The sequence below is a fragment of the Saimiri boliviensis genome, chromosome 3 (assembly GCF_048565385.1).
Source record: "Saimiri boliviensis isolate mSaiBol1 chromosome 3, mSaiBol1.pri, whole genome shotgun sequence".
Taxonomy (NCBI): Eukaryota; Metazoa; Chordata; class Mammalia; order Primates; family Cebidae; genus Saimiri; species Saimiri boliviensis.
In genome coordinates, this window is record NC_133451.1 from 143,909,809 (window position 1) to 143,936,898 (window position 27,090).

Here is a 27,090-nt window from a genome sequence, read left to right on the forward strand (position 1 = left end):
CGAGCTTAATGGAAACCATATGAAGGTTGCCGGGAATCAAACCAGATGGCTCCCGGGGAATGTATTTAACCCAACCTAGGGCTAAGGGACAGAAATAATCACCAGGAGTTTAGAGGGCGGGATGCAGGGGTGGTGCTGCGACTTTTAATTGTATTTTCGATTCAAGAGGAATCCTAAGAGAAGGACTGTCTTGGTAACTCGAAGTAAATGGAAGGGGGCGTGGGGAGCAGAGAGCGCGGACTGGGGAGGAAGAGGGAGTAGGAGGCGGCTACTTTAGCAAACCAAACACCGTCCTGCCTTTCCTCGGAAGTCGGCGGCTGCCGGGGCCCTTCGCGGGCCTGGACTGCAGCGGGCTCCTCCCGCGCCCGGGTCACTGCGCAGCCCGGCAGCCCCCGGTCCCTCCCTCCGGTGCGCTCCGCTGGGGGCGGCGAGGCGGGCGGTGGGGGGAGAATCAGCAGGAGAGTCGCCAAGGGAGGAGGAGGGTCGTAGGCGGCGGAGGCAGCCCGTGGATGCTGCGGGGGCGGGGGGAAGGAGGACCGTGGAGGGAGCCAGAGGATCGTGGGGGAGAGGAGGCGGACCGTGGAGGGAGGAGGCGGCGGCCGCTCGGGCGGGGCGGGAGGAGCGGGAAGGGGCGGGCCCGGGGGAGGGGCGGGCCGTGGGCGGGGCTTCGGGGACGCGGGCAGCCACCCGGGGAGCCGGGGGGGGGGGGAGCCGGGGGGGGGGGAGCCGGGGGGGGAGCCGGGGAGGGGGGAGCCGGGGGGGGGGCGGGGAGGGCCGCGATCCCCCGCCACTAAGCTCGCGCGCCCGCCGCGGCTCAGGCCGCCCCCTCCCGCTCGACCGACGGTCTGAGCCTATTCGCTTCCCGGCGGCGCTTTGCGCGGAGGAAAACCTGGCGGTGGAAGACTCCGGCTCTGCCGGGTCACCGCTCTGAATACAGAGCCTTTCTCACGCCCCTGCGCCTTCCCCGGGGCTCCCAGATACCAGGGACCGGCTCTGTGACGCCCGAGCCCGCGACGGTCGGGGCCGCAGCACCATTTCTCTGGTTCTTGCAGCGAAATGTGGTCCCAAGTGTTTATTTAAAGAGGAAGATTTAATAAAGATTATAACAACTTTTGTCTCTACACCTATTAAAAAGGAAAAAAAAAAATGACAAAGGAAGCCCATGGAAATGTCCCAGAAAGCCAACCTGCCAGGATCCAGATGTTCCCAGGGGCGAAGGGGGGAGGGGGGAGGATTTGGGGGGACTCACCTCAAAGTTGTTTGTTAAACAAACTCCAGGCCTCCCGCACTGTGGCTTCGTTTTCCAACTCAGTTAAATGGTGATGAGGGTCCTCCCCAGCCATAATCGGAGTATGGATCAGTTTCTGAATCCTCAGATGAGCCAACCTTGCTTTCAGAATCCCACCGTCTATGAAGCTGGAGAAAAATGGCCTGGCTGTCAGCACTCACTCATCTGCAAAGGTCACTTTTCCACCGAATTGAGAATTAAATGGTCTCTTCCAAACCAGACATCATTCATGAGCAGGAGAAGGGATTGATTCTGCATTTTGTTCCATCTCTCTTAACCTTCCTGTTTAATATATTGTGTCTCTGTCAGGAAGGCCACATGACTGAAGCAGGAGAGAAAAAGGGCAGGAACTCTTGCATTCCCTAACCGGCCCCCACTGTTTCTCTGCTAAGATTCTTTCCAGGTTTCCCTACCATTCCTTTAGTCCCCACAATCCTGGAGGTGAATGCTCTGCTTTCCAGTTTCCATCAGGAACTTCTTCAAGATAGGACACAGGAATATAAACATTTAGGGAGTGGTTACCAAAGGCACTACACAGCAAGCAAATACTTTCTAAACTAAGAATAGTGTTAACGATGGTTGAAAATTTCATTCAATCTCTACTTGTTGCTTTGATGAAGGAAATAGGGCATTTATGTATCTCAGAACTTGTTCTCCAAAATATATCACCTATTTTAAAATATTAAAATTTGCCTCGTCCCATAAATAAAAAGTCATGATTTATTTTTTGATCAGAACTCTAGGTCCAAAGTTTTCCAAATATGCGCCCCATATTAATTGTGGTGTGTGTGTGTGTGTGTGTGTGTGTGTGTACGTGCATGTAATTTTAGCCTGTTATTGCACCACAAAAGCAAGAGCAGGATGTAATGTCATTTATTTGTTGGGAATGGTTGACTTAAAAGCTGCTACTGTGAGTAGAGAGAATTCCCTTTCTGGGGGCGGGGGCTGAGGAAGTACCTTACAGAGAGAAGCAACTGTTCCCCAGAACAGCTGTAGACACTGATTGGCAATGGAATTGCTTGGCACCCATAAAACTCCATGTAGGCAAGAGGGATTTATTTACTTAACAATAGTTAATGATTCGCCAAAGCCACTCCCAAGAGACCAGCTTTCAGTAAATGTACTTTCAGGAAATCATCTACCCTTCCTAGAAGCAGGCATCAACCCTACAGTGAAGGGATGTCCCTGCTTGATCACACAATATAACTTTAACGGGACCACACAGCTACAAATGCCCCCAAGCAACTCCCTCCTTCGTCTGCCACATCACTGGCTTCCCATGCTTGAAATGCTCCCTGGGAAAGTTATCAGGTCCTAAGTAGAAAAGTCAAGAAAAACTGCACCATTTCTGAAAGATCACCATTAAAATAGATTAGTTGCCTAGGAATCAGCATGGGTCAGCCAACCCTTTCTCATTAGTGAAATGTATTAGATTTGCTAGTTAAGGCCCAAAGACCAGCATTTCCAAAGTGAAATGTATGTATAATTGGTGGTTTTTGTGATGTTAGGTAATACTTATATAACATTTTTTATTTTAATGGTCAGGATTTTTTTTTCTAACACACCTGATGAGCATATCAAACCCATGGTATAATAAACATAATTACTTAGGATGAGTCTGAGTTTTTTTAAGTTAAAGAGAAATCTTAATAAAGTAATGGAATAGCAAAATTAGTTGTACCTTCTATGTAGAAACCAGTTTTTATCTTTCTTTCAACTTATTCTCTCTCTCTCTTTTTTTTTTTTTTTTTTGAGACAGAGTTTTGCTTTTGTTACCCAGTGCAATGGCATGATCTTGGCTTCCTGCAGTCTCCGCCTCCAGGGTTCAAGCAATTCTCCTGCCTCAGCCTCCTGGGATTATAGGCACCCAACACCACGCCGGCTAATTTTTGTCTTTTTAGTAGAAACAGGGTTTTTCCGTGTCGTCCATGCTGGTCTTGAACTCCCGACTTCAGGTGATCTGCCTGCCTGGGCCTCCCAAAGTGCTGGGATTAAAGACGTGACCCACAGTGCCCGGCCTCTTTCAGCTTATTTTCTGAAAGTTTCTGCCAGAACTTTAAGACATAAAAATAACCCCATTTTAACAGTCTGTTTATAAGCCCTGGGTTTTGAGAAAGTCTAATCAGGAAGGAGAGACTTCTTGGTCTGGAGGGCCATATCGGGGAAGCAGAGACCATAAATGCTGGGTGGAGAGGGACTCTCCAGCCACCGGACACACAGGATGGATATGCGGCAGGGCAGGGTGATCTGAGAACTCACTCGCTCTTTCACAACAGGTAGAACCCAGCAACTCACTGATGAAAATTCAGAAGTACAATAGAAATCCCAACTGCTGTAAGCCTCTTAGGGGCTTGTTTCAAAAAAGCTATGGAGAGATCTACCCAAGAAACTGTTCATGATGCTTTAATGAAGACTTTTTCTTATCAGAACTGCTCCACTTTTAGCCTGATTGTAACTTAGGGAATAGTTTTATACCAGTTCTAAACATACACAGGCCACCTCCCTGCTGCCATGTGGAGACATGCAGAACCCCACTTCCTGACTCTACCCCAAAGATCTCTTGCACGGCAAGTAAAAAGATTCTTACATGCTTTAGGACACATATCCCTCGTCGACCGTAGTTTATCAGGGCCTCTTGTGCTGGCTTTTTAGGTCTCACACCTAGGGTGAAGAGACAGCTGATGTGTGAATGTTTGTGATAAACAGAGTCTACCATAAGTGAAATTTCCTGACATTCCCAAACCTCATTCTAAATCACTAGATCCAAACCTTCACATACACAGCCCCTATCTCTACCACCAGCATGAGGGGCAAATGCCTCTTGCATTTCTCCCTACTGTTATTTCTGCATCCTACCTTTTGTATTGTTAGGAGAGATGAAATGACACAACAATGTGGGTGCCAGGAGGAAGGAAGCAGAAATGCAAAAGGTATGAAAATATCACATGAAGACCATGATTAAAATAAAGGCAGAAAATGGAGATAAAATGGTAGTTTAGGATGAGACTTACAAGATTTTCCATTATTTGGTGGAGTTGGAAAAAAATCACCAAAACCCCAAATTTGATGTGCCTAGAAAAGGAGAGGTAGATATAAATACCAACCACTTTCATAGTAATCGAAATCTAATAAAATTCATTTTCCCAACATTGTTCCTCCCCACCCCTACATTCAGAAAGCACTGATACTCTTGTGAAAAGCCATCACCATAAGTACAGTGTAGTTTCAGCCACTCGGGAGGCCGAGGCAGGGGATTCTTAAGCCCAGGAGTTCAAGGCCAGCTAAGGCAACATAGCAAGACCCTGTTTAAAAAAAAAAAAAAAAAAAAAAAAAGCCACCACTGTAATAACAATAACAGTAAAATTTAGAGAAAAGAGTATAATCCTGATATGAAAATACCTTATACAAATCAATAAGAAAAAGCTAAACACCCTAGTAGGAAAATGGATGAAGGAAATACACTATCATTATCATTCAAATATAATTGAATGATAATGATGGTATATTTTCATGAATTTGTATTTGCAAATTTACTTACTTGTTAAAATTTATTTGTCAACTAATTAAGCTCCATTCTGGCATTAGTTGTAGTGCTGTTAACCATGAGTTCAATGTTAATAAAATAACAACATGAATTAAATTAAGTGTCTTTAAACAGAAACATATATAAAAACAAAATTATGTATTGATCAGCTGGCAAAAATGTCATGACTGGAGGCTCCCAGGAACCTAACCTTATATTTCCTTTAGGAACAATGGTTCAGTATTACTTAATTCAGTATTCATGGTGATTTTACAAAATATAACCACAAATAGTGAGAATCATTACAATTCATGAAAGAACTATAAATGATGAATAAACACAGAAGATGCTTGACCTCACTAATAATCAAATAAACAAAATTAAAAGAAAATTGAACTATCTTCATCTATCAAGTTGGAAAACATCAAGATTATATTTTAAAGCAAGTGTTAGAGAGGATATGGGAAAATAGGCACTCTCACACACAACTGGGGCATGAGGCCAATTTTGGGGAAGGCAATTTTGCCATATGTAAAATAAGTGTACTTTTGACCCAAGAATTCTTCTTATGGGAACGTATCCTGAAATGATGATTTTACAGCTGCAAAACCTGTATTCAAATTTTGTTGATCACAGCATTGGTTACAATAGCTATAAATTAGAAAACCTTAAATGCCTCCTGATATGGCATGCATATATATATATATGGGTTTTTTCTTTCTTGAGATGGAGTTTTGCTCTTGTTACCCAGGCTGGAGTGCAGTGGCATGATCTCAGCTCACTGCAACCTTCACCTGCTGGATTCAAGCAACTCTCCTGCCTCAGCCGTTTAAGTAGCTGGGATTACAGGCACACATCACCATTCCCGGCTAATTTTTTTTTTTTTTTTTTTTTTTAGTAGAGATGGGGTTTCACTATGTTGGTCAGGCTGGTCTTGAACTCCTGACTTCAGGTGATCTGCCTGCCTCAGCCTCCCAAAGTGCTGGGATTACAGGCATGAGCCACTGTTGGCCCATGGCATATTTTAAAATTGTAATGGAGTCAGTCAATGAAATATTATATATCCATTAAAAATGATAACAAATAATTATGTTAATTAACACTGAAGGAAATCCATGAAAATATTAAGTGATAAAAGCAGGTTACAGAGGACAGTGTTCAGAATGATCTCATCAATATACTGTGTGTGTGCATGTATCCTTAGGTATACATAAGTATAGAGAGCTATTTATAAAGATGTTCACTGAAATTAAAATGGTGATTGTCCCTAGGGGAAGGGAAAGGATTTCAGATAATCTTTACTTTATTACTCTGTATTATTTGAATGTTTACAATTAGAGAAAAGTTACTTTTAACCTCCAGTATATTACATATCATTTTTCCTCTGCATGGGAAAGAGGAAAAGTTGGTGATGATGATAAAAACACATATCATCAGTCTGTCACAATTTGTAACCTTGGTTATTGTTGTATTCCCGTCACCTAATAGAAAGCTACACACAAAATAATCAATCAGGAATAAACGGTGAGTATTGTTTTTTAAAATTCTAACCCCCTTTTTAAATAAATAATATGCAGTATACAATCATTTAAGCTCTCTTCAGTTAAGTAATTACTGAGAAATGTTGGACTTACCACTCCATGCTTGACATCAAATGACTTTTTAAAGGGCCTGGTTATATCAGGGAATAGTCCTGCATGCACACGAAGAGGAAAATTCAGGATTAAATGTAGTATTAGAATAAAATTTCTTATACTTCCAATTAGGCTATTACCACAAATTGTACACACATCATTTGTTTCCCTTTAGCATCTGACCAAAACTTATAGCTAGATAAGAGGACTAAGTTTTAGTATTCTATAACACTGTAGGGGGAATACAGTTAACAGTAACTTATGGCCAGGCACCATGACTCATGGCTGTAATCCCAGCACTTTGGCAGGCCAAGGCAAGAGGATCACTTGAGGCCAGGAGTTTGAGACCAGCCTACGCAACATAGGGAGATCCTCGTCTCTATAAATTATAATTTTTAAAAATTAGCTCGGTGTGATGGTGGCACGTGTGGTTCCAGGTACTAGGGAGGCTAAGGCAGGAAGATTGCATGAGCCTGGGAAGTTGAGGATACATTGAGCCATGATTGCACACTGCACTCTAGCCTAGGCAACAGTCAAAAAAAAAAATATTATGTATTTTCTTTTGTATTTGAAATGTCTCTGGAATATTGTATCTTTTCAAATAGCTACAAGAAAGGATTTTTAATGTTCCCAACACAAATAAGTCATAAATATTTGAGGTGATGGATATGCCATATATCTCACTCATTGCACAGTATACACACGTACTAAAATATCACACTGTTCTCCAGAAATATATACGATTATTATGTGTCAATTAAGAATAATATCTCTTTTTAAAAGTGAACATCAAACAGGTAAGACCAAACTGAACTAGTTAAATTCATAGTAATTCTTCTGGAGCTTTTGGGAGAGGTAAACATTTTTGTGTCTGAAATACTATGCTATGATACAAACTTACACTCTTAGAATTAGAAGTAAGACTGCTGAAATTTCAAGGCTGTAAATTTTTATTAAGGTCTTGAGAAGCTCAAGTGTATTTTTTAACAATTTTATTGGGATATAACTTATATACCATAAAACTGACCCAATTTAAGTATACAGTTCAATGAATTAAGTAAACTAACCAGGCTATGCAACCATCACCGTAATCTGGTTTTAGAGTATTTTCATCATCCCAGTAAGATTCCTTTTGCTCCTTTATAATTAATACCCTTTCTTACTACCAGCACCAGAAAACCACTCATCCGCTTTCTCTATAGATTCGCCTTTACCGGATATGTCATACAAATGGAATCATACACTATGCGATCTTTTATGTTTGACTTCTTTAACTTAATACGGTGTTTTGAGGGTCACCCATGCTGTAGCTGTTTTAGTATTTTATTCTTTTTTTCATTGCCAAATAGTATTCCATTGTATGAATATACTAGATTTTGTTACTCATTCACTAGGTGACAGACATTAGGGTTGTTTCCAATTTTGGCTGCTATGAATAATGCTGTGATGAGCATTCACCTGCAAGTCTGTGTAGACATATGTTTTCATTTCTAGTGGGTAAAAACCTATATGTAGAATCACTGGATCCTGCTATTAATTTTTCTTTAACTTTTAAAGAAACTGTTTTCCAAAGTAGCTGCTTTTGTTTGTTTGGTTTTTTGAGATGGAATCTCGCTCTGTCACCCAGGCCCAGGTTGGAGTGCAGTGGCACCATCTTGGTTCACTGCAACCTCCAGTTCCTGGATTCAAGCAATTCTCCTGCCTCAGCCTCCAGAGTAGCTGGGATTACAGCATGTGTTATCACACCTGGCTAAATTTTGTATTTTTAATAAAGACGGAGTGTCACCGTATTGGCCAGGCTGATCTCGAACTCCTGACCTTAGGTAATCCACCTGCCTCAGCCTCCCAAAGTGCTGGGATTACAGGTGTGAGCCACCATGCCCAGTATGACTGTATTCTTTTATGTTCCCACCAGCAATGAATGAAGGTTCCTGTTTCTCCACATCTTCCCCAAAGTTTGTTACTGTCTTTGTGATTACAGCCATTCTAATGGATGTGATGTAGTAGCTCATTGTGGTTTTTTTTCTTTTTATTTATTTATTTATTTAAAAATTTTAAACTTGTTTTATTTCAATAGGTTTTTTGGGAACAGGTGGTGTTTGGCTACATGAATAAGTTCTTTGGTGGTGATTTCTGAGATTTTGGTGCACCCAAGCAGTGTACACTGCACCCAAGTGTAGTCTTTTATCCCTCACCCCCACCCACCCTTTCTGAGTTCCACAAAGTCTATTGTATTATTCTTATGCCTTTGTATCCTCACAGCTTAGCTCCCACTTCCACATGAGAACATACGATGTCATTGTGCTTTTTACTTGCACTTCTCCTTTTTTTTTTTTTTTTTGAGACAGTGTTGTTCTGCCACCTAGGCTGGAGTGCAGAGCATGATCATGGCTCACTGCAACCTCCAACTTCCAGGCTCAAGTGATCCACCTGCCTCAGCCTCCCAAGTAGCTGGAACCACAGGCACATGCCACCAGAGCCAGTTAATTTCTAAACATTTTCCGTAGAGATGAAGTCTCACGCTATTGTCCAGACTGGTCTCGAACTCCTGAGTTCAAGCAATCCTCCCACCTTAGCCTCCCAAACTGCTGGGATTACAAGCATGAGCATGGTATCCAGATTGATTTTTTAGTGACTAATGATATTGAGTTATCTGGTGTGATATTATTAAAATCAGAGGAAAATGCTGAAAGGGTGTCTTGCTTGACGTAATATGATGGGGTCTGGTCATTAGGAATAAGTCAAGAGAGAGAACTAGCCAGTGGCCAATGTTCCTTGCTTCGTGTGCTATTTTATGCTGATAAACTCTTTTTAAAAACAAGATATCTTAAGCCAGAGTCAAAGAGCTTAACAATTACTTAGCTAAATTCAAGAAAAACCTACTTTTTCATAGCCACAGCAAAAGCAGATGGATAAGAAGTTTATCCTTCACAATTAGTGCTGATTGTTCCATGCTCTGTGAATTCTTAGCCTTTCAAAGCTCTGTAAGACTTTTATAAATCCCGCAGGCCTCCCAGAGGCTTAACTAGCTTTTTGTTACCCTTCCTTTCAAGAATTATACTAATCATTAATTAGTAAGTGATATGATTCTACAATATTAAAGTTTTACAGAAAGTAATTTTGAGGCATTTGGTGCATTGTGGGGGAACAAAACCAGACATTAGGATTGTGCTAGACCATAGCATTAGGTATTTACACATTTGTGTTCATCTTTGAGCCAACTTGCTTATTTCTCTAACTGAACTAGAAATGTCTCTCATTTTCTTCAGTTGGTGTGGAGGAACCAGTGTTCCTCTTAACCAGTGTTAAGCTCCCTCATGTTGTAGTATGGTTAGCTGATGACTTTTCTTTGCAAGTTCACAGTTCACAAAATAGAGCCTATGGTACAACTTGACCTTGGCAGCTTCAGCCTGCCTTTTAGTTAAGGACATTTAATGTTACCGTAATTTGCTAGCATGTACCTTCCTGCTTCCCTGCCCAGCCTTAGAACTATAACTGAATTGGGCAATTTGTTGATAAAACTAAATATCTTTGTGATTACCAACAAATTCCATCTTTAGGTATTAGGTCCTTAAATGTTGTGCCAACCCTGATGCAAATACCTGTATTTCCTGTCATTCCAGGTTACAGGTATTTAGTTTTTAAAAGCAAATTATCAAGAAAGCAAGTGTAAGCTTGCAGAATCAGAGAAGCTCAAGTTTAGAAGCGTACCTCCAGGTCTTCTAATCATTTAGTCCACCTACTGGGTGTCTGCCATAGTACAACTGTCAGACTTATCTGTGACTCTGTTTTCCTTTAATAGGTTGGGGATACTTTGAGCTCCCACATGCCTGTCATTTGAAATGAAGGTTCATGAACACAAAACACAATGTTGGAAGGTGAAGACAAACCATTCTCCATGTTTTTTGAGCACTGTGGTCTTAAATTGTATGAGAGGAGAATTTAGATTAAACGTGAAAACATAACTAGAAGCAGCCAAGATGTATGCATTGTTGACCGGTTTAAGAGTCTTCATGCAGCGGTCCCCAACCTTGTTGGCACCAGGAACCAGTTTCAGGGAAGACAATGGAAACATGGAAACATGGAAGGCAGGTGGGCAGGGGCCAGGGTGATGGTTTCAGGATGATTCAAGTGCATTACCTTTATTGTGCACTTTATTTCTATTATTAATACATTGTAATAGATAATAAAATAATTATGCAACTCACCATAATGTAGAGTCAGTGGGAGCCCTGAGCTTGTTCTCCTGCAACTAGATGGTCATATCTGGGGGTGATGGGAGACAGTGACAGATCATCAGGCATTAGATTCTCATAAGGGGCATGTAGCCTAGATCCTTTGCATGCACAATTCACAGTAGGGTTTGCGTTCCTATGAGAAGCTAATGCTGCTGCTGGTCTGACAGGAGGAGAAGCTCAGATGGTAATGCCAACGAAGGGGAGTGGCCATAAATGCAGATGAAGTTTTGCTGGCTCCCCACTGCACACCTCCTGCTGTGCAGCCTGGCTCCTAACAGGCCACAGATTGGTACTGTCTTTATGAATATTTTTCTGAAGATAGGGCCCAGAGCTTCCATCAGATTTCTCAAAGTGTCTCAAAAATATAAGGTATCATTGTCTTAAAGAGAGATGTGTTAACCATCAAGATAGATTAGAGAGCAAATCTCTTTCCTGGCAGATTTTTAAGAATAAGTCATTCAATGGTCTACATACTAGATAAAAATTATTCTAGCAATGTTATATTCCTTTTTTTCTAATCAGCTGACTTTAAGAAAATGTCATTTTTTTTAGTGTGATCATAATATTGTGGTTATGTAAAAGAACATTTTTATCCATAGGATACTCATGTGGAAATATTTAGGATATACTGTTATGATATTTTAATTTTACTCTCAACATTCTAGCAAATAAGTATATGTAGATATATCAGTATAGAGAGATTGAGATAAAGCAAATGTTAGAAAATGTGGCAAAATATTAACAATTGATGAATCTAGGAGAGGGCAGGTGGGTATTGATTGTGCCATTTTAACTTTCTCTTGAGTTTTTAAAGTTCTTTAAAAGAATTTTCTTTAAAATAATTTTTAATTATTTTATTCTTTGTTAACAAAAGAATAAGGCAGTTCATTTATCTGTCTTTTTATAACTTCATAATTATAAATTATGAATATAATTATATAATTATAAAATTTATAAAATAAAAATTTATAAAATTATAAAATATAATTATACATAAAGAAGGAAGTTCTACTATTACATTTTGTAAATGGCTAAAACCAGGTACACACACACACAAAAGGAAATCACCCAGGAGTATCCCAAATTACATTTGAGCTATAACCAAGGACAGAGCTGAAAATAATGCTTCACCTTTTCCCTATTTTCTCCCCATGTAACCCCAGCCCATCTCATAGGCAGACACATGGTTTGTTCATATAAGCCTACTAAACTCACTATGGTGTCCATCATGGCTCTATCTTTTAAGTTCACAGGCAAAATCAATTGCAGCCACCTCCTAGTCGATGTTATGCTTGAACAGTAAAGTGCACGCAGTAACAGATGGCATCTTGTGACCTTCTTAATAACAGGCTTGGCTGCCAATGTTCCCTTGTGCCCAGTCTCTGCAGGGAATTTGGAAACTGTTGCCTTACACTTGAATATTTTCCGGCAAACACAATTAACCATTTCTTAGTCTGTTTTCTAATTTAAAATAGAGAGAGCAAAATGAAAAAAGATCCCACCACCTGAAGGGGACATTGATATTTTCTGAGTCCAGAGGCCCATCCTGTGATTCTCTGGGGTGTGCTGGCAGTCACACAGCCTAGCTGTCATGTTTAGTATGGTGAGGCCCTCAACTCCAGGCAAAGTGTTTCTCACTCTACCTAGAAGTATTGGTGGCCAATGTGATATTTTCTTCTTCCTGTAGTTTAAAAGAAATGTATGTACTCTTCACAGCAAGGCATACAAATTAGCCAGAAAACAATCTAAATCATGAAGTTAAATGTTCCCTCTTCTGTGACAGCTCACACCATAGTGACTGAGGCTTGTTGTAGGTCATCTTCTTGCCTTTATTGTACATGTTGGGCAGCTGTGACTATCAAGTTCCACAGGGAAATGGGAAGGAGGGTGAGGGCGGTGATTGGGTGAGGGAGCAGCCTGCCTGTCTGACCCCCACCCCTCCACTGTCCCACAGGGGCATCTTTCCTTTGTTGAAAATGGGAAGCAAATAAGGGTGGCCCCAGGGGAAAACAATGAAGACAGCACCCCAAAGCCCTTTGAGCCCTTCTCTCCCCTCAGCAGAATGACCTTAGGGCCTTGTACCAGGAGGGAAGTGCTAAAATCAGTCTCTGTTAGTGGGGAGATGGGTCGAGGAAGAGCGAGAAGAACACGCCCGGGGAATCTGTGCTGGGGGCAAAAAGTGCAGCACCTCAGCTAGCAACGGCTCAGCAGGCGGGTGGAATACTGTGTGGAGTCACTCACAGAAGGAGACAGGTGAGACCCAGGGCTCCTTTCAGGGGTATAGGTGGGTGGGGTTCACTCCTGGGTATCTCCCCGTACAGCTGAAGTGAGAAGTGAGAGTCTTCCCGTTGGCCCCATTTCTGGGCTTCAGAACAGAAGCGGCCTGGCTGGGTGCAGTGGCTCACGCCTGTAATCCCAGCACTTTGGGAGGCCGAGGCGGGTGGATCACGAGGTCAACAGATCGAGACCATCCTGGTCAACATGGTGAAACCCTGTCTCTACTAAAAATACAAAAAAATTAACTGGTCATGGTGGCGCATGTCTGTAATCCCAGCTACTCAGGAGGCTGAGGCAGGAGAATTGCCTGAACCCAGGAGGCGGAGGTTGCGGTGAGCCGAGATCGCGCCATTGCACTCCAGCCTGGGTAACAAGAGCGAAACTCCAAAGAAAGAACAGAGGAGCCCTTGGAGCAGGAAGTTCCCTCTGCTGGGAAAAGCTGGCCTGGGTGTGAGGAAGCCATGGCTGGCGAGCTGTGAGTCTCTCCCAGGAGAGCTGGGGGAGGTGCCCATTGCTCCTTTATGCTCACATCCCAGAGCCAGCGTAGAGGCCCTTTCACAGACAGACAAGAAAACCCACGGAAAAAGCCTCCCTCTATTCAGGAATGCCCTAACCCACCTGCTTCCACCTTCATTCTGGGGCCCCAACCTCCAAGATCAATAAGCTTTGGAAATGACCCAACCACAGAGCAAGGGGGCACACCTCCGAGGCATGGTCTAACCAACCAAGCTTGGAAGCAGGAAGGTCTGGCACGAACGTGACCCTGCCTATCTTTCCAGTCTCATTTCTATTCTACCTTCTCCCACCTTTGCCCACTCTGTTCCAGTTATATTGGAACAGTGCTAAGAAATGGAAGGTCCTTTCCCCATCTCAGGTCCCAACTCCTCCCACAGGCACCAGCCAGTCACCTGCCCTCTCTCCTCTGTTCCTCTCCTCCAAATCACATTTGCCATCCCTTATTTATATTCCTTGTGAGTCAGTTTCAGATGTGGGGTTTGCCTGGCCATATCTCCTTTAATGCATCGCGGAACCTGGGTAGGGGATGGAGAAGTGAATGTAATTAAAATCCTGTTTGTGTGCAACAGTGCCATGCACTTGTTATTCGCTTCATTTTTTAAGTATCGCAATTCCAGGGGCTCCTACACAGGATCCTACAGGCTGTCGCTGGAAACACGGTTTTTCAAAAGTTGCTTCTATACACTGCCTTCTAATTTTTAAAAGTCATTAATAAGTTTCCTTTTGGAAGGCAAATTAAAAACAGAGAACTGCCCCATAAGGAAGCACATTGTGTGAAGGAAAAGCCAACCATCGTTCAGCAAACAGTGACAAACAATCTGGTTTGTGTGATGAGCTGTGCCAGGGGCTGGGGATACAAAGACAAGACAGACAAGTGCCTGCCCTCATAAAGCTTATGTTCTAGTAGGAGAAAGAGATAATAAGCAAGTAAACAAATACCATAATGCATAGAAAGCAAAGTGGCAACAAGATAGAGATGAAGACGGTGAGAATGTGAAGAACTTTAAACATGGTAGTCAGGAAAGGCCTCTCTGAAGAGGTGACATTTAAATTCAGACTTGAAGGACCTGAAGGATACAGCTCAGCAGAACTGGGATAATTGTAGACACAGTGACTCATGCCTGTAATCCCAGCACTTGGGGGTCCAAGACAGGCGGACCATGAGGTCAGCAGTTCGAGATCAGCTTGACCAATATGGTGAAACCCCATCTCTACTAAAAAATACAAAATTACTCGAGTGTAATGACGTGTCCCTGAAATCCCAGCTACTCAGGAGGCTGAGGCAGGAGAATTGCTTGAACCTGGGAGGAGGAGGTTGCAGTGAGCTGAGATCACACCGCTGCTCTCCAGCCTGGGCAACAGAGCGAGACTCTGTCTCAAAAAAAAAAAAAAAAAAAGAACTGGGATAATTGTGTTCCAGCAAAGACTACAGCACACATAAAGGTCCTGAGGTGGGAAATAGCTTAGCATTTTCAAGTTGCTAAACAAATACAGTATAACTGGAACAGCGTGAGCAAAGGTGGGAGAAGGTGTGAAATGAGACTGGAAAGATGGGCAGGGTCGCATTCGTGCAAGACCGTCTAGGCTGTGGTAAAGTATTAGGATTTTGTTGTAAGTGCAACAGGAAACAGAAGTGAGATTATTTTGTTTATGCATTAAGATATCCCTCTGTGGAGAATAGATCAATTTGGCAAGACATGACTTACGGGGTAGTCCAGTGAGTTCTTACTGCGTTTTGAAGTCTTTCAAGGCTTGGAAAGGCTTTACAGAAGAATACAAGTGGGGTTGAAAGAATAGGTGAGAAAGGATGTTAAAAACAGACACAAATACTCTTGAAATTATGTTACAACTCATATGTATTTGGCCCTTTTAGAATATTATTTGGTTCATTTCAATATTATCCTAGGCACTGCCATTCTTGTTAAATGTCATATCCATAAAAGCAGTTCCAAGCAGCTGATTTGGAGACTTGAAGTTTGCTGTCTGTTGTTAGGAAACATCCCAAGGACATCTTACACATGTTTTCACATCTGGGCTTTACTGTGATCATACAACATAACACCTCCTCCTAGTGCATATTATATCTCCTGGAACAGCAAGAATGAAAGAGACCAGTGCACTCTTTTGCAAGGTTCAGCTGGGTTCTCCCTAGAGCAGTACAGATGTGAGACACAGATATGGAGCTGAGGAGAGAGAAAGGAAAGGGAAAGCCAGTAAGTGTTGACCCAGCTGTATCATGGTTTGCATTCTACATGCCCTTCATAAAGATGATTCTTCTGGAGAGAAGTTTAATAAGACAAAACATGTTAGAACCTGTCTTAGCATAGCATAATGGAGAGAAAGTTGAACTAAAATTTTGTTGTATTGCAGCTTTATAATACTGGATTTTTATTAGCTATTGTTTTGTTCTACTTTGAATATAAGAGCTGAGCATACGATATAGAAGGGAACAGGTCAGAAAAGCCACAACCAAATCAAATCCTTGGAAAGAAAATTAATATTAATGCAAAAAGAAAAGCACCTTAATGTAGGCAGAAATACAACTGCAGTCTTTGAAAGGCAGATGCAAAAAAGAATTTGAGAACTTTTCTCCTATGATGATCATGAATCACACTTAAGAACTGCCCATGCAATTTTTCTATTTATGAGCAGATATTGCAAAGGAGCAACCAGTAGGCCTAAGTCCACTCGTGACAAGCAAATTTGTACAGTTGGCTGGCATTGACAATTTGATCCTTGGCTTCAAGCAAAATTAATATTGATAATCTAAAATTTGACATGGAAATGGAGAAAAAGCACAAGGAGAAACTATCATTTGGGTAAATAGTTCTGCCTTGATGTGCTGTTACCTCTTAATGAAGAGACGCATCATCAGTCATATGAAAATGACCACTTGAGAAGAATGAAAAAGGCAATATGGGTAAATTGATAAGCAGTCACTATGAGTATATTCACTGATGCCATTTCTACCTTTCCTCCTACCAGTGCTTTACTATAATAACTGGAGAGGAGATAGGAATGCAAAATAATACCTACTGCAGAGTAGTAGATTATTGTTTTTGCTGCTCATGTTAACAGCCCTCAAATACTCGCATCCACCCAACTGTGGGACCGCTCAGCAGGTCTAGCAGGCCACAGGTAATTAGCAAAGTTAATCAGAATTCATCAGAATTCTGAAGGGCACAAAAAGCAATATGAATGTAATAGAATCGCACTTTGTGCTACTCAGATCAGATGCACTGTCACCTTAACTTACTCTGAATGACATGATCAAGCCATTTAATTTCCCAAACACGGGCTCAGACTTGTCTTCAGGCTACATAGCATGTTTCAATTTTATGTTCTTTACTGTAAAGGGAGGAAAGAAAGTGTTTCCTGATTTTAACAATAGCACACATGGTCAGACGCCCTCTCCTCTTGCCTCAACAAACCACAGAGGAACACATAAAACCCTCCTCAGATGTACTATGCTCACAAAGTCAAATTTTACTAAGAAAGCCAACAGAATAGTGATCATCCAAGGCAACTATCAAAAACCTTTATCTGCATCACTTAGGAAAACCCAATAAGGCTGCAGAATAGTTTTTTCCACCATCACAGCCCCCACCACACACATAAACACATCCCACCACAAATGGGTGTTACCTGAATATTTTATAAACTGCTACAAATCCTAATTTGAGATTACAATCATTAGTCTTATTAAACTTTCAATGATTCAACCCTGAGAGATGAAAATTATACGGAAAATAACCTATTGTGTTCTCTTCTCAAAATCAGTGTGCGACGGAATGGCCAGCTGTTCCTTCTATAGTGTGCAGTTGTTGCTAGGAAGTGGCTGCCCAGCCACGGAATCCATTTCTTAGCTCTCTGGCATCACATTGGAATGTGAGCATAAGTGATGAAAGTCGCTTCCAGGCTGAAGTGAGGAAAGAGCATGTGGGTCTCTCCTCTCCTTTATCCCCCACTGCCAGATGGGGACAAGGAGCTCTAGGGCTTCAGAAACTGGTGGAACCCCAAGAGGAAGGAAGTCTGTGTCCCAAGTCACCATGAGAAGCATCTACCTGAAGAACAGCCACCTTTGCCTTTGTATAAAAGAAAAAAGTATTTTATTGTGTTAAGCAACTGGAATTTGGGGTTTTATCTATCAACCCACTAATTAATAGATAATTTTGATAATAGATAATTTGGAGAGGTTGTCTATAGCAACTAATGTTAACCTAATTTAACTGAAACAGAGTGGAGGTGGCTATAGATTAGTAAATATAGTGTACTAGGTGAGAGATGATAGTTTGAATTTCTCTTCTTAATTTCTTGGTGTACTCAGTAAAGCTCAGATTATATCACCTAGGGCTCCAACCTCTGGTGGAAGCTACATTCTGTGACTAATATAATGGAGAAAAATGTTTGCTTTAGAAGAACTGTCATTTTTAAGAGCAACCGTTCCAGAGTGGAACATGGTCATTTTCTTGCTAAAGACCACCGTGCCTTTAGTAGGTGAATGGAAGCCATCAGGGCTACAATAAAGAATCTAAAAGTAGAGGAAAATGCCTTCAGTAAAATGACAGAATAGGAGTTTTCTACCATCATTTCCCCATGGACACACTGGTTTTGACAAATACCCATGGATGAGAGTACTATAGTAGGAGCCTGGGTGACCAGAGGAGAAATTCCAGAACATTAGTGGAGTAAAAAATCCAAGAATAGATGCATTGAAGAGGGCAAGGAGAACAGTTTCCCTTTACCCATGACACCTCTCTTGCAAGGCAGCACAACTCAGTGCCAAGAGAGATCTCCTCAGCCCACAATCTCTGCCACGGGAAGAAGTAAGACAATAGTGAGTGAGCTCCTGGCTCCTCCAGCTGTGTGAGACACTACCCAAGAAGCCCACCTCTTTCTCACCCCACAGAAAATACTGAGGTGATTATCACAGCTGAGTGGGTGGGGGGTGCGGGGGGAGGCTGCAAACAGGGAAGAGAGGCAAAGACTCACAGCCAACAGGGCTCAGAACTCAACAAAGGGCCATGGACCCCACTTACTTCTTCAGGGAGTCCGTCAGAAACTCATCCATGAGCTGTTTGGGATGTCTCACCTGCAGACCACCCCAACTGGCCCATGGGCACCCCCAATGCCCCACATGCACCACTACCCCCTACCCTGTAGCCTGTTCTTCACATGTGTCCCTGGAGACAGGAAGTGCTAGCCTCTGCAGATAGCATGTGTAGACAGACCACCCAATTCCACAGGACTGGGAGAAAGCACACAAATGTGAGCATTTTAGGACACTGCTCTACGGAAGACAAATGAGAGCCTCTCAGCATCTCGTCTGGCGCTGCAGAATTGACAGAAGCCATACAATCTTAAGAATTTCCTTCAAAGACAGAGCAAGAGGGGCAGTATGGATGCATCCATAGAAAAGGCCTGAGAGAGCTGTCACATACCCAGCTGAGCTGACTGGTAAAGGTGTTTGTCCCCTGAAGCCAGTCAGTGACGACTGGAGGACATGACTATATGTCCAAATGCAAAGACTGTAACTCAAGACTTTGAAGAATATGAAGAATCAAGGAAAGATGTCACCACCCATGAAACACCGTGTTTTTCAGTAAACAACCCTCCAGGGCCGGGTGCGGTGGCTCAAGCCTGTAATCCCAGCACTTTGGGAGGCCGAGGCGGGTGGATCATGAGGTCAAGAGATCGAGACCATCCTGGTCAACATGGTGAAACCCCGTCTCTACTAAAAATACAAAAAATTAGCTGGGCATGGTGGTGCGTGCTCGTAATCCCAGCTACTCAGGAGGCTGAGGCAGGAGAATTGCCTGAACCCAGGAGGCGGAGGTTGTGGTGAGCCAGGATCGCGCCATTGCACTCCAGCCTGGGTAACGAGCGAAACTCCGTCTCAAAAAACAAAAACAAAAACAAAAACAAAACAAAACAAAACAAACAAACAAACAAAAAAAACCCTCCAAAATGGAGCTCTGCATATTTCCAGACACATTTTAAATACTTGTTAAGAAAAAACACAGTGAGCCACAGAGAACACAGACAACTTAATGAAATCAGGAAAGCAGCACATGAACCAAATGAGAAGTTTAACAAACAGAAATAAAAAACAAACAGAATATGTAGGTCAGAAGGTACAAAGTGGTAGATACGTAGGAAGAACGAGTCTAGAGATCTAGTGTACATATGAGGACTTCAGGTAATAAAACGAGTAGATCTTGGATTCATACTATTAATCAATACGTGGATTTTAGCTGCTTTTGCCACAAAAAGGGTAATTATGTGAGTTGATGGATATTTAATTTGCATCATTATGGTAATCTGTTTACTATACATGTACTCTATAGCATCATATTGTATACAAGCATACTTTAGAGATAATGTGGGTTTAGTTCCAGTCCATTTCCATAAAGAGAACATCACAATAAAGTGGGTCACATGAACTTTTTGTCTCCTGGTGCATACAGAAGTTATGTTTACCCTATACTGTCGACTATTAGGTGTGCAAGAGCATTATGTCTAAAAATAAAAGGGGCCAGATGCAGGGCTTATGCCTGTAATCCCAGCACTTTCAGAGGCCGAGGTAGGCAGATCACTTGAAGTCAGTAGTTCAAGACCAGCCTAGCCAATATAGTGAAACCCTGTCTCTACTAAAAAATACAAAAATTACCTGCATGTGGTGGCAGGTGCCTATAATCCCAGCTACTTGGGAGGCTGAGGCAGGAAAATCACTGGAACCCAGGAGGCAGAGGTTACAGTGAGCTGAGATTGCACCACCACACTCCAGCCTGGGCAACAGAGTGAGCCTCTGTTTCAAAAAAATACAATAAAATAATAAAAATAAAATGGACATACCTTAATTTTAAAATACTTTCAAAGCTGAACAATCATCTCAAACCTTGCTGCTGCTTTATCAATTCAGTTTATGTAATATTATAAATTATTTGTTGTCATTAAAACAATGTTCATGGCATCTTCACCAGGAGTAGACTCCATCACAGGAAATCAATTTCTTTGCTCATCCATAAGAAGCAACTCCTCATCTACTAAAATTTTATTATGGGATTGTAACAATTCAGTTATATCCTTAGGCTCCACCTCTAATTCTAATTATCCTGCTACTTCCATCCCATATTACAAATACATACTCTGCTGAAGTCTTAAACTCCTCAGAGTCATCCACAGGGGTTGGAATCAACTTCTTCCAAACTCCTGTTAATTTTCTTATTTTGACCTCCTTCTATTAATGACGAATCTTATTGGCATCTTCACTGATGAATCCTTTCACAAGGTTTTCAACTTACTTTGCTCAGATTCATTAAAGGAATCATCATCTATGGTGGCCATAGCATTATGAAACATATTTCTTAAATAATAAAACTTGAAAGTTGAAATTATTCCTTAATCCATAGGCTACAGAATGGATGTTGTGCTAGCAGGCATGGAAGCAACATTAAACTCCGTGTGCATCTCCATCAGAGCTCTTGAGTGACTAGGTGCAACGTCAGTGAGCAGTAATATTCTGAAACGAATCTCTTTTTCCAAGTGGTAGATCTCAACAGTGGGATTAAGTATTCAGGAAATCATGCTGTAAACAGATATGCTGTTATTCAGCTTTATTGTCCCATTGATAGAGCCCAGGTAGATTAGATTTTGCATAATTCTTATGGGCCCTAGCACCTTCAAAATAGTAAATAGCTTTGGCTTCAACTTAAAGTCATCAGCTGCGTTAGCCCCTAACAAGAGAGTCAGCCTATCCTTTGAAATTTTGAAGCGAGGCTTTGATTTCCTCTCTCTAGCTATGAAAGTTCTAGATGTCATCTTCCTCTAACAGAAGGCTATTTTGTCTACATGGAAAATATATTGTTTAGTAAAGCCACCTTCATTAGTTACCTTAGCTAGGTCTTCTGGATAACTTTTGCAACATCTACATCAGCACTTGCTGCTTCACCTTGCACTTTTTTTTTTTTTTTTTTTTTTTTTTTTTTTTTTGAGACATAGTCTCACTCTTTGGCCAGGAGCCAGGGTGGAATGCAGTGGCACGATCTCGGCTCACTGCCACCTCCGCCTCCTGACTTCAAGCACTTCTCCTGCCTCAGCCTCCCAAGTAGCTGGGACTATAGGCGTGCACCACCAAGCCCAGCTAATTTTTGTATTTTAGTAGAGATGGGATTTCACTACGTTGGCCAGGATGGTCTCAATCTCTTGACCTCATGATCTGCCACCTCAGCCTCTCAAAGTTCTGGGATTACAGATGTGAGCCACCGCGCCAGGCCCACCTTGCACTTTTATGTATGGAGATTGCTTCTTTCTTTAAACATCGTGAACCAACAGCAACTGCTAGCTTCAAATTTTTCTTCTGCACCTTCTTTGCCTCTCTCATTCTTCCTTGAATTGAAGAGAGTTAAGGCCCTTCTCTGGATCAGGCTTTGGCTTAAGAAAATGTTGTGGCTGCTTTGATCTTTTATTCAGACAACTAAAACTTTCTCCGTATTAGAAATACGACTGTTTTGTTTTCTTATCATTTATGTGTTCATTGGAGTAGCATCACTAATTTCCTTCAAGAAATTTTTCTTTGCATTCACAACTTGGCTAAATGTTTGGTGCAAGAGGCCAAACTTTGGATCTATCTTGGCTTTCAACATGTCTTCCTCACTAAGCTAAACCATTTTAGCTTTTAATTTATAGTAAGAAATATGTGATTCTTCCTTTCACTCAAACAATTAGAGGTCATTGTAGGGGTATTAACTGACCTAATTTAAATATTGTTGTGTCTTAGGGAAGTGGGAGCCCCAAGAAAAGGAGAGATAGGTTGGCAGAGCTGACAAAGTTTATCAATTAAGTTTCCTGTCTTATATAAGTGTGGTTTGTTGTGTCCCAAAACACTTAGATAATAACATCAAACGTCACTAATTGCAGATTACCATAACAAACACAATAATAATGAAAAATTTTAAATATTGTGAGAATTACCAAATTGTGACACAGAGACTAGAAGTGAATACATGCTGTTGGAAAAATGGCAACAATTGATTTGCTTGATGCAAGGTTGCCACAAACTTTCAATTTGTGAGAAAAAGGCAATTATCTGTGGAGCACAGTAGAGCAAAATGCAACAAAACAAGGTGTTGCTGTACCTTAAGTAAGCACAATAAAATTTATTTTGAAAAATTCTGGAGCTGAAGAAATCAATAAATAAACTTAAAAATGCAATGAGGAGCATCAACAATTCACTTGATCAAGCAGAAGAAAGAAACTATGAACTCAAAGCAGATAATTTGAAATTATCCAGTCAGAGGAGAAAGAAGAAAAAATAAATGAAAAGAAGTAAGAAAAAGCTATGAGATTTATGGAACACTATCAAGAGAACTAATATACAGATTATAGTAGTACCAGAAGGAAAAGAGAGAGAAAGTACCAGAAGAGAGAAAGAACTGAAAAACTGATTCAAAGAACAAAAATTTCCCCAAACCTGGAGAGAGATATGGACAGCCAGGTACATGAAGATCAAAAATTCCCAAACAGAGGCAGCCCAAAGATGACTTTTCCATTGTTAGGCGAGGTATTAGAGCCCAAGCAATGGAAACTGGTCAGCTCACAGATAGCGGGATAGTAAGAATAATTTACCAACAACAGTATAGATTTGAAAAGTAAACTTTTGTTAGATAGAACACTGAAGAAGAGTGCAGCAGGGCACCTCAACAAGATAGGACTGAGTACACTGTGGTGGATTTTTCCTTCGATGTATTTACGGACCCTAAAGCAGAAGGATTAAGGGTAATTTAGACCATATTAGGCATGTAGGTCACGATAAATTATTACATTTGTAGACATTTTGGTGCCTTGATGTCAGCAAGGGTTACACAATGAGTTTTGATATACATGCATTCTGGAGAGGTATAAATATTCTAGTTATCGATAAATTTGGGGCAAAGAAGGCTGATACCAGATGCCAGCTTTAGATAATAGGAAAATCTAATTACTTCTAAATTCCTTAGAAAAGTTTACCTCTAGATGGTCACCAAGCAGTCTTTACTTTCTTTAACCATGACACATTAAATTCAAACTGTCACAGTAGGTAGCTAGTCAGACGTGAGCAGAGCAGGAGAGGGCTCCTTACTTCCCACCCCCACCACAACCCCCCCCCCCCCCCCCCCCACACACACACACCAGGAATGTCAGGCAGCCATCAGAGAGACAGGCCTAACTGTATCTCTAAAATAACAATTGGCTGCAACCAATGCCAGGGAAAGACAGTCTCCTTATAAACCAAAACACCTGAAACTGGTCATTGGCAACTTCCTGGTAAGATTTCAGGAGATGGGTGAGTGGGCTCAAGTGTGCACAATAAGAGGCAAAATGGCAGAGTTTAACTGGGATATGGCCTTCTAAGGACATTTGACTGATAAGAAAAGGATGCCTCAAGTGAGCACATGTCCAACTCCAGTACACACACTGTGCATGCTCCCCTCCCAAGTGTTAGTAGGCCATTGCACATGCAGACAGCCCACGCCAAGGGAAGAATCAGGGAAGAAGGAACACAATACCCCAGAAGCATGCCAACATATAAAACCCCAAGTCAAAATGTCAAACTCCACAGCTGACATTTCAAGTCACCGGCTTGGCCCTCTTCCAAGTGCACTTTGTGTCTTTTCATTCCTGCTCTAAAGCTTTTTAATAAACTTTCTTTACTACTCTGAAACTTGCCTCTGTATCTCCTTCTGCCTTATACTCCTGAGCTGAATTCTTTCTTCTGAGGAGGCAAGAATTGAGATTGCTGCTGACCTGTATGGATTCGCTGCTGGCATAATACTTTGATCCCATGACTCCAATACATTCTGCTGTTAACATACTTTAGTGCTGCGTGACTCAGCTATGTTCCCTAGTGGTAAGAAACTTCTACACCTTGCCTTCTTCAGTTGGAGACATTCAACCCCTATACATGGTTTTCTTCTCCCCTTTACTCCCCTGCTTACTAACCAACCCCCAGAATGATTTTCAGCCACAAGTGGCTCTGCTCCTCTTGACTGATCTCTCAGCTCACACTGGCAGGTGGTTTGTCAGGGTGGGAAAAACCTTGAGGCCCACATCAAGTAGAACTGAGGCACTAATGGCCCTTCTAAACAGGGAGCTAGCGAGAGTGATAGGGTTGAAGCCTAAACCCATGCAATGTTTGGGATTTCTTCTGCTTTTTCAACTAAAATTATCTCTTTCCCAAAGAAAGAAAAAAAAAAAAAAAAAAAAAAAAAAAAAAAAACCCTACACTGTCTATTCTCCTGTTTTCTCTGTGTATATTCTGAAATGGCCCTGCACACCCACCAGGCTGCCTTGGGGGCAAGTCCGCCTCTTTATTTTCACTTTGCATGCCACACGACTTCTTCAACACACACTCCCTGTGATTCATGTTCCTGCAGCTCTTGCTGCATTTGCAGCCCATGTCTTTACATGGGCTTCCCTGCAGGTATCCCCTGAGTTTTATACTTGTTTTTACCCTACCAACTCAGATGACTTCCAACCCTTCCCCTGTCTCTTGGCACATGGTGGAGATGGACACTAACCGGAACCCTGGCTTTGCCAACAACTTACGACTTCCCATATGCTTTTGTCCCTGTTATGCTCCAAGGGTAAGTTTTTCAGTGGCTTTTGAAGCAGTTTGTTTGCCTGCTTAAGGCCTCACTCTGTGGCCCTTTAAGAACCCCACATACTTGCTTTTTTTGAGTTAGAACCCCTCCGGAAGGAGGGAAAGTTCTTCCTTTGCCATTTGTGAGTTCTTACTCCAAGCCCCAAGTCCTTTGGAAGTTACTACTTTATGTCAAGAGGGCAAATAAACGTTTCCCTCTAAAATTCAAGAGCTCCTGTTTTTGTAAGTATATGAAGGCTTCCCATGAGTATTCTTCTCACTTCCTCCCACTTCTTCTTGTGGCCTTCGTTTCTCTAATAACTTCCATGCCCTTCTCAACATGCATCAAGACTTTCAAGGTCATATTCAAAGGAAGGGAAGTCCAGCCCCCTTCAGGCAGTTAGCTGAAAAGCAGGCCTCTTGTCTACTTAAAGAACAAGGAAAATGGGAATCGGAGAAAAGATAATGATTTTGTTGCTAAAATGCTCCAAGTGAGAGTCACTATGAGGTCATGGAAACAAGGATATAGGCCAGCCCAATACCACAGGCACAAGAAACTCATAGGACAGAGATAAAGCCCAGTCCCAGACTAACAGATTACCATTAGAACAAAGACAAAGGCAAGGTTAGGGATACATGGTAAGCCAGGTCCATTCTGGCACCCCAAGGATAAACAGGGGGCCTGCTGTTTACTCCAATATCTCCTCTATTCTCAAGTACATAATTGTGCTGAGATGGGGACAAGGTAAAGGGTACATGGTAAGACCGGTTCATTCTGGAACCCTAAGGATGAATAGGGGATGCCCCATGTAGGATAATAGGAAAATAAGAGGGGACACTTTGTTTTTACTTTTTTCTTCTCTATCTTCACAGACAGGTAATCTCGTCTCCACACCACATGACATATCCCTTGGATGCATCCCCCAAAACAGAAAGATTTCCCCAAACCTTGAAACAAGAAACTAGTTTTCCTTTGTAACACTATTTGGCTTAAAAATGAATGAAAAGAAAATTGCAAAAGTCAGCCTTGGAACCCAGTGCCCCTGTGTAGGAGGTCCTCAAATTAGCCTCTTCAGTCTTTCATAACTGAGAGCAGAATAAGAAGGACAGAGCTAAGAAAAAGGAGAAACACAGGGAAAGAAGGTAAGCTCAGCTATTGGCTGCTCTGCACGCCCACCAGCCCCCTCCAGGTTTCCCCAAGGACACTTCTTCAGGTAATTATCATTGGTGCAGGAAGCCATGTCACTGTAAGGCACTGCCCCTGTAGGATAAAAGCCACATGGATAGCTTGACCCTTCTGCCAGAAGGTTGGCCTTTGGAAGTGAGACTGCTCTGAGGTCTAAACCATCCATGGGATAGAATCTCAACTCCTGATGGCCTTGAGCTAAAGGGGCTGTCTGCTCTGTCTGGCTTCCAAATCAGACACTGCCATCAATAGGACAAAGCTGAGGGCAACTTTGGAGGTTGCAAGTAAAATTATAAATTTCCTTTTTGGGTTCAAGAGCTGACTACTCTGTGCTAATCTTCTCTGAGAAACTCTCTTCCAAATCTTGTCAGGTAATTGGGAGAAATGGCACCCCATCCCTCCAAAAGAAAATATTCACATCCCTTTATATTACTTAAGGGACCAGGCCCCAGTGATGTCTAAATATCCAACACCTCTTGAGGGGAAAAATATACTCACCGGCATGGGTGCTTGCTTAATATTTACCTGATCCCTGAATTCATCTTTCTAATAGCTCTATTTCTCTAGGGAAAGCTACCTAAATCTTTAACCAATAACTGCATCCTGGACAATCCTACCCCAGTGGTATAGAAATAGGCCACACTTATTCAGACAAGCCCTAGCAAAAATCTAACTGAGCAATATCTTGAGGGGAGGTAACTTCTCCAGTACAGAATGTAAATAACCTCCTCATGTGCTCCCCTTTAAAGAATGTGCAAAGCAGCATGCAGTACAATTCAATGGTTTGTCAAATTCAAAGCTTCTAAAG

General features: G+C 41.9%; 1 protein-coding gene across 1 annotated transcript in view; it reads right to left on the reverse strand.

The window, feature by feature from the left end:
- The window catches only part of C3H4orf51 (chromosome 3 C4orf51 homolog), a 67,775-nt gene that overhangs the window by 17,680 nt on the left and 23,005 nt on the right, over positions 1–27,090 (reverse strand). Inside the window, exons 3-6 of the mRNA XM_003928004.4 lie at positions 6,446–6,504; positions 4,300–4,360; positions 3,876–3,949; positions 1,250–1,416 (exon numbers count right to left, since the gene is read on the reverse strand). Of these exons, the coding sequence (XP_003928053.1) occupies positions 1,309–1,416; positions 3,876–3,949; positions 4,300–4,360; positions 6,446–6,504 (302 nt within the window). The 3' untranslated portion in view covers positions 1,250–1,308. The remainder of the gene's footprint in view (positions 1–1,249; positions 1,417–3,875; positions 3,950–4,299; positions 4,361–6,445; positions 6,505–27,090) is intronic.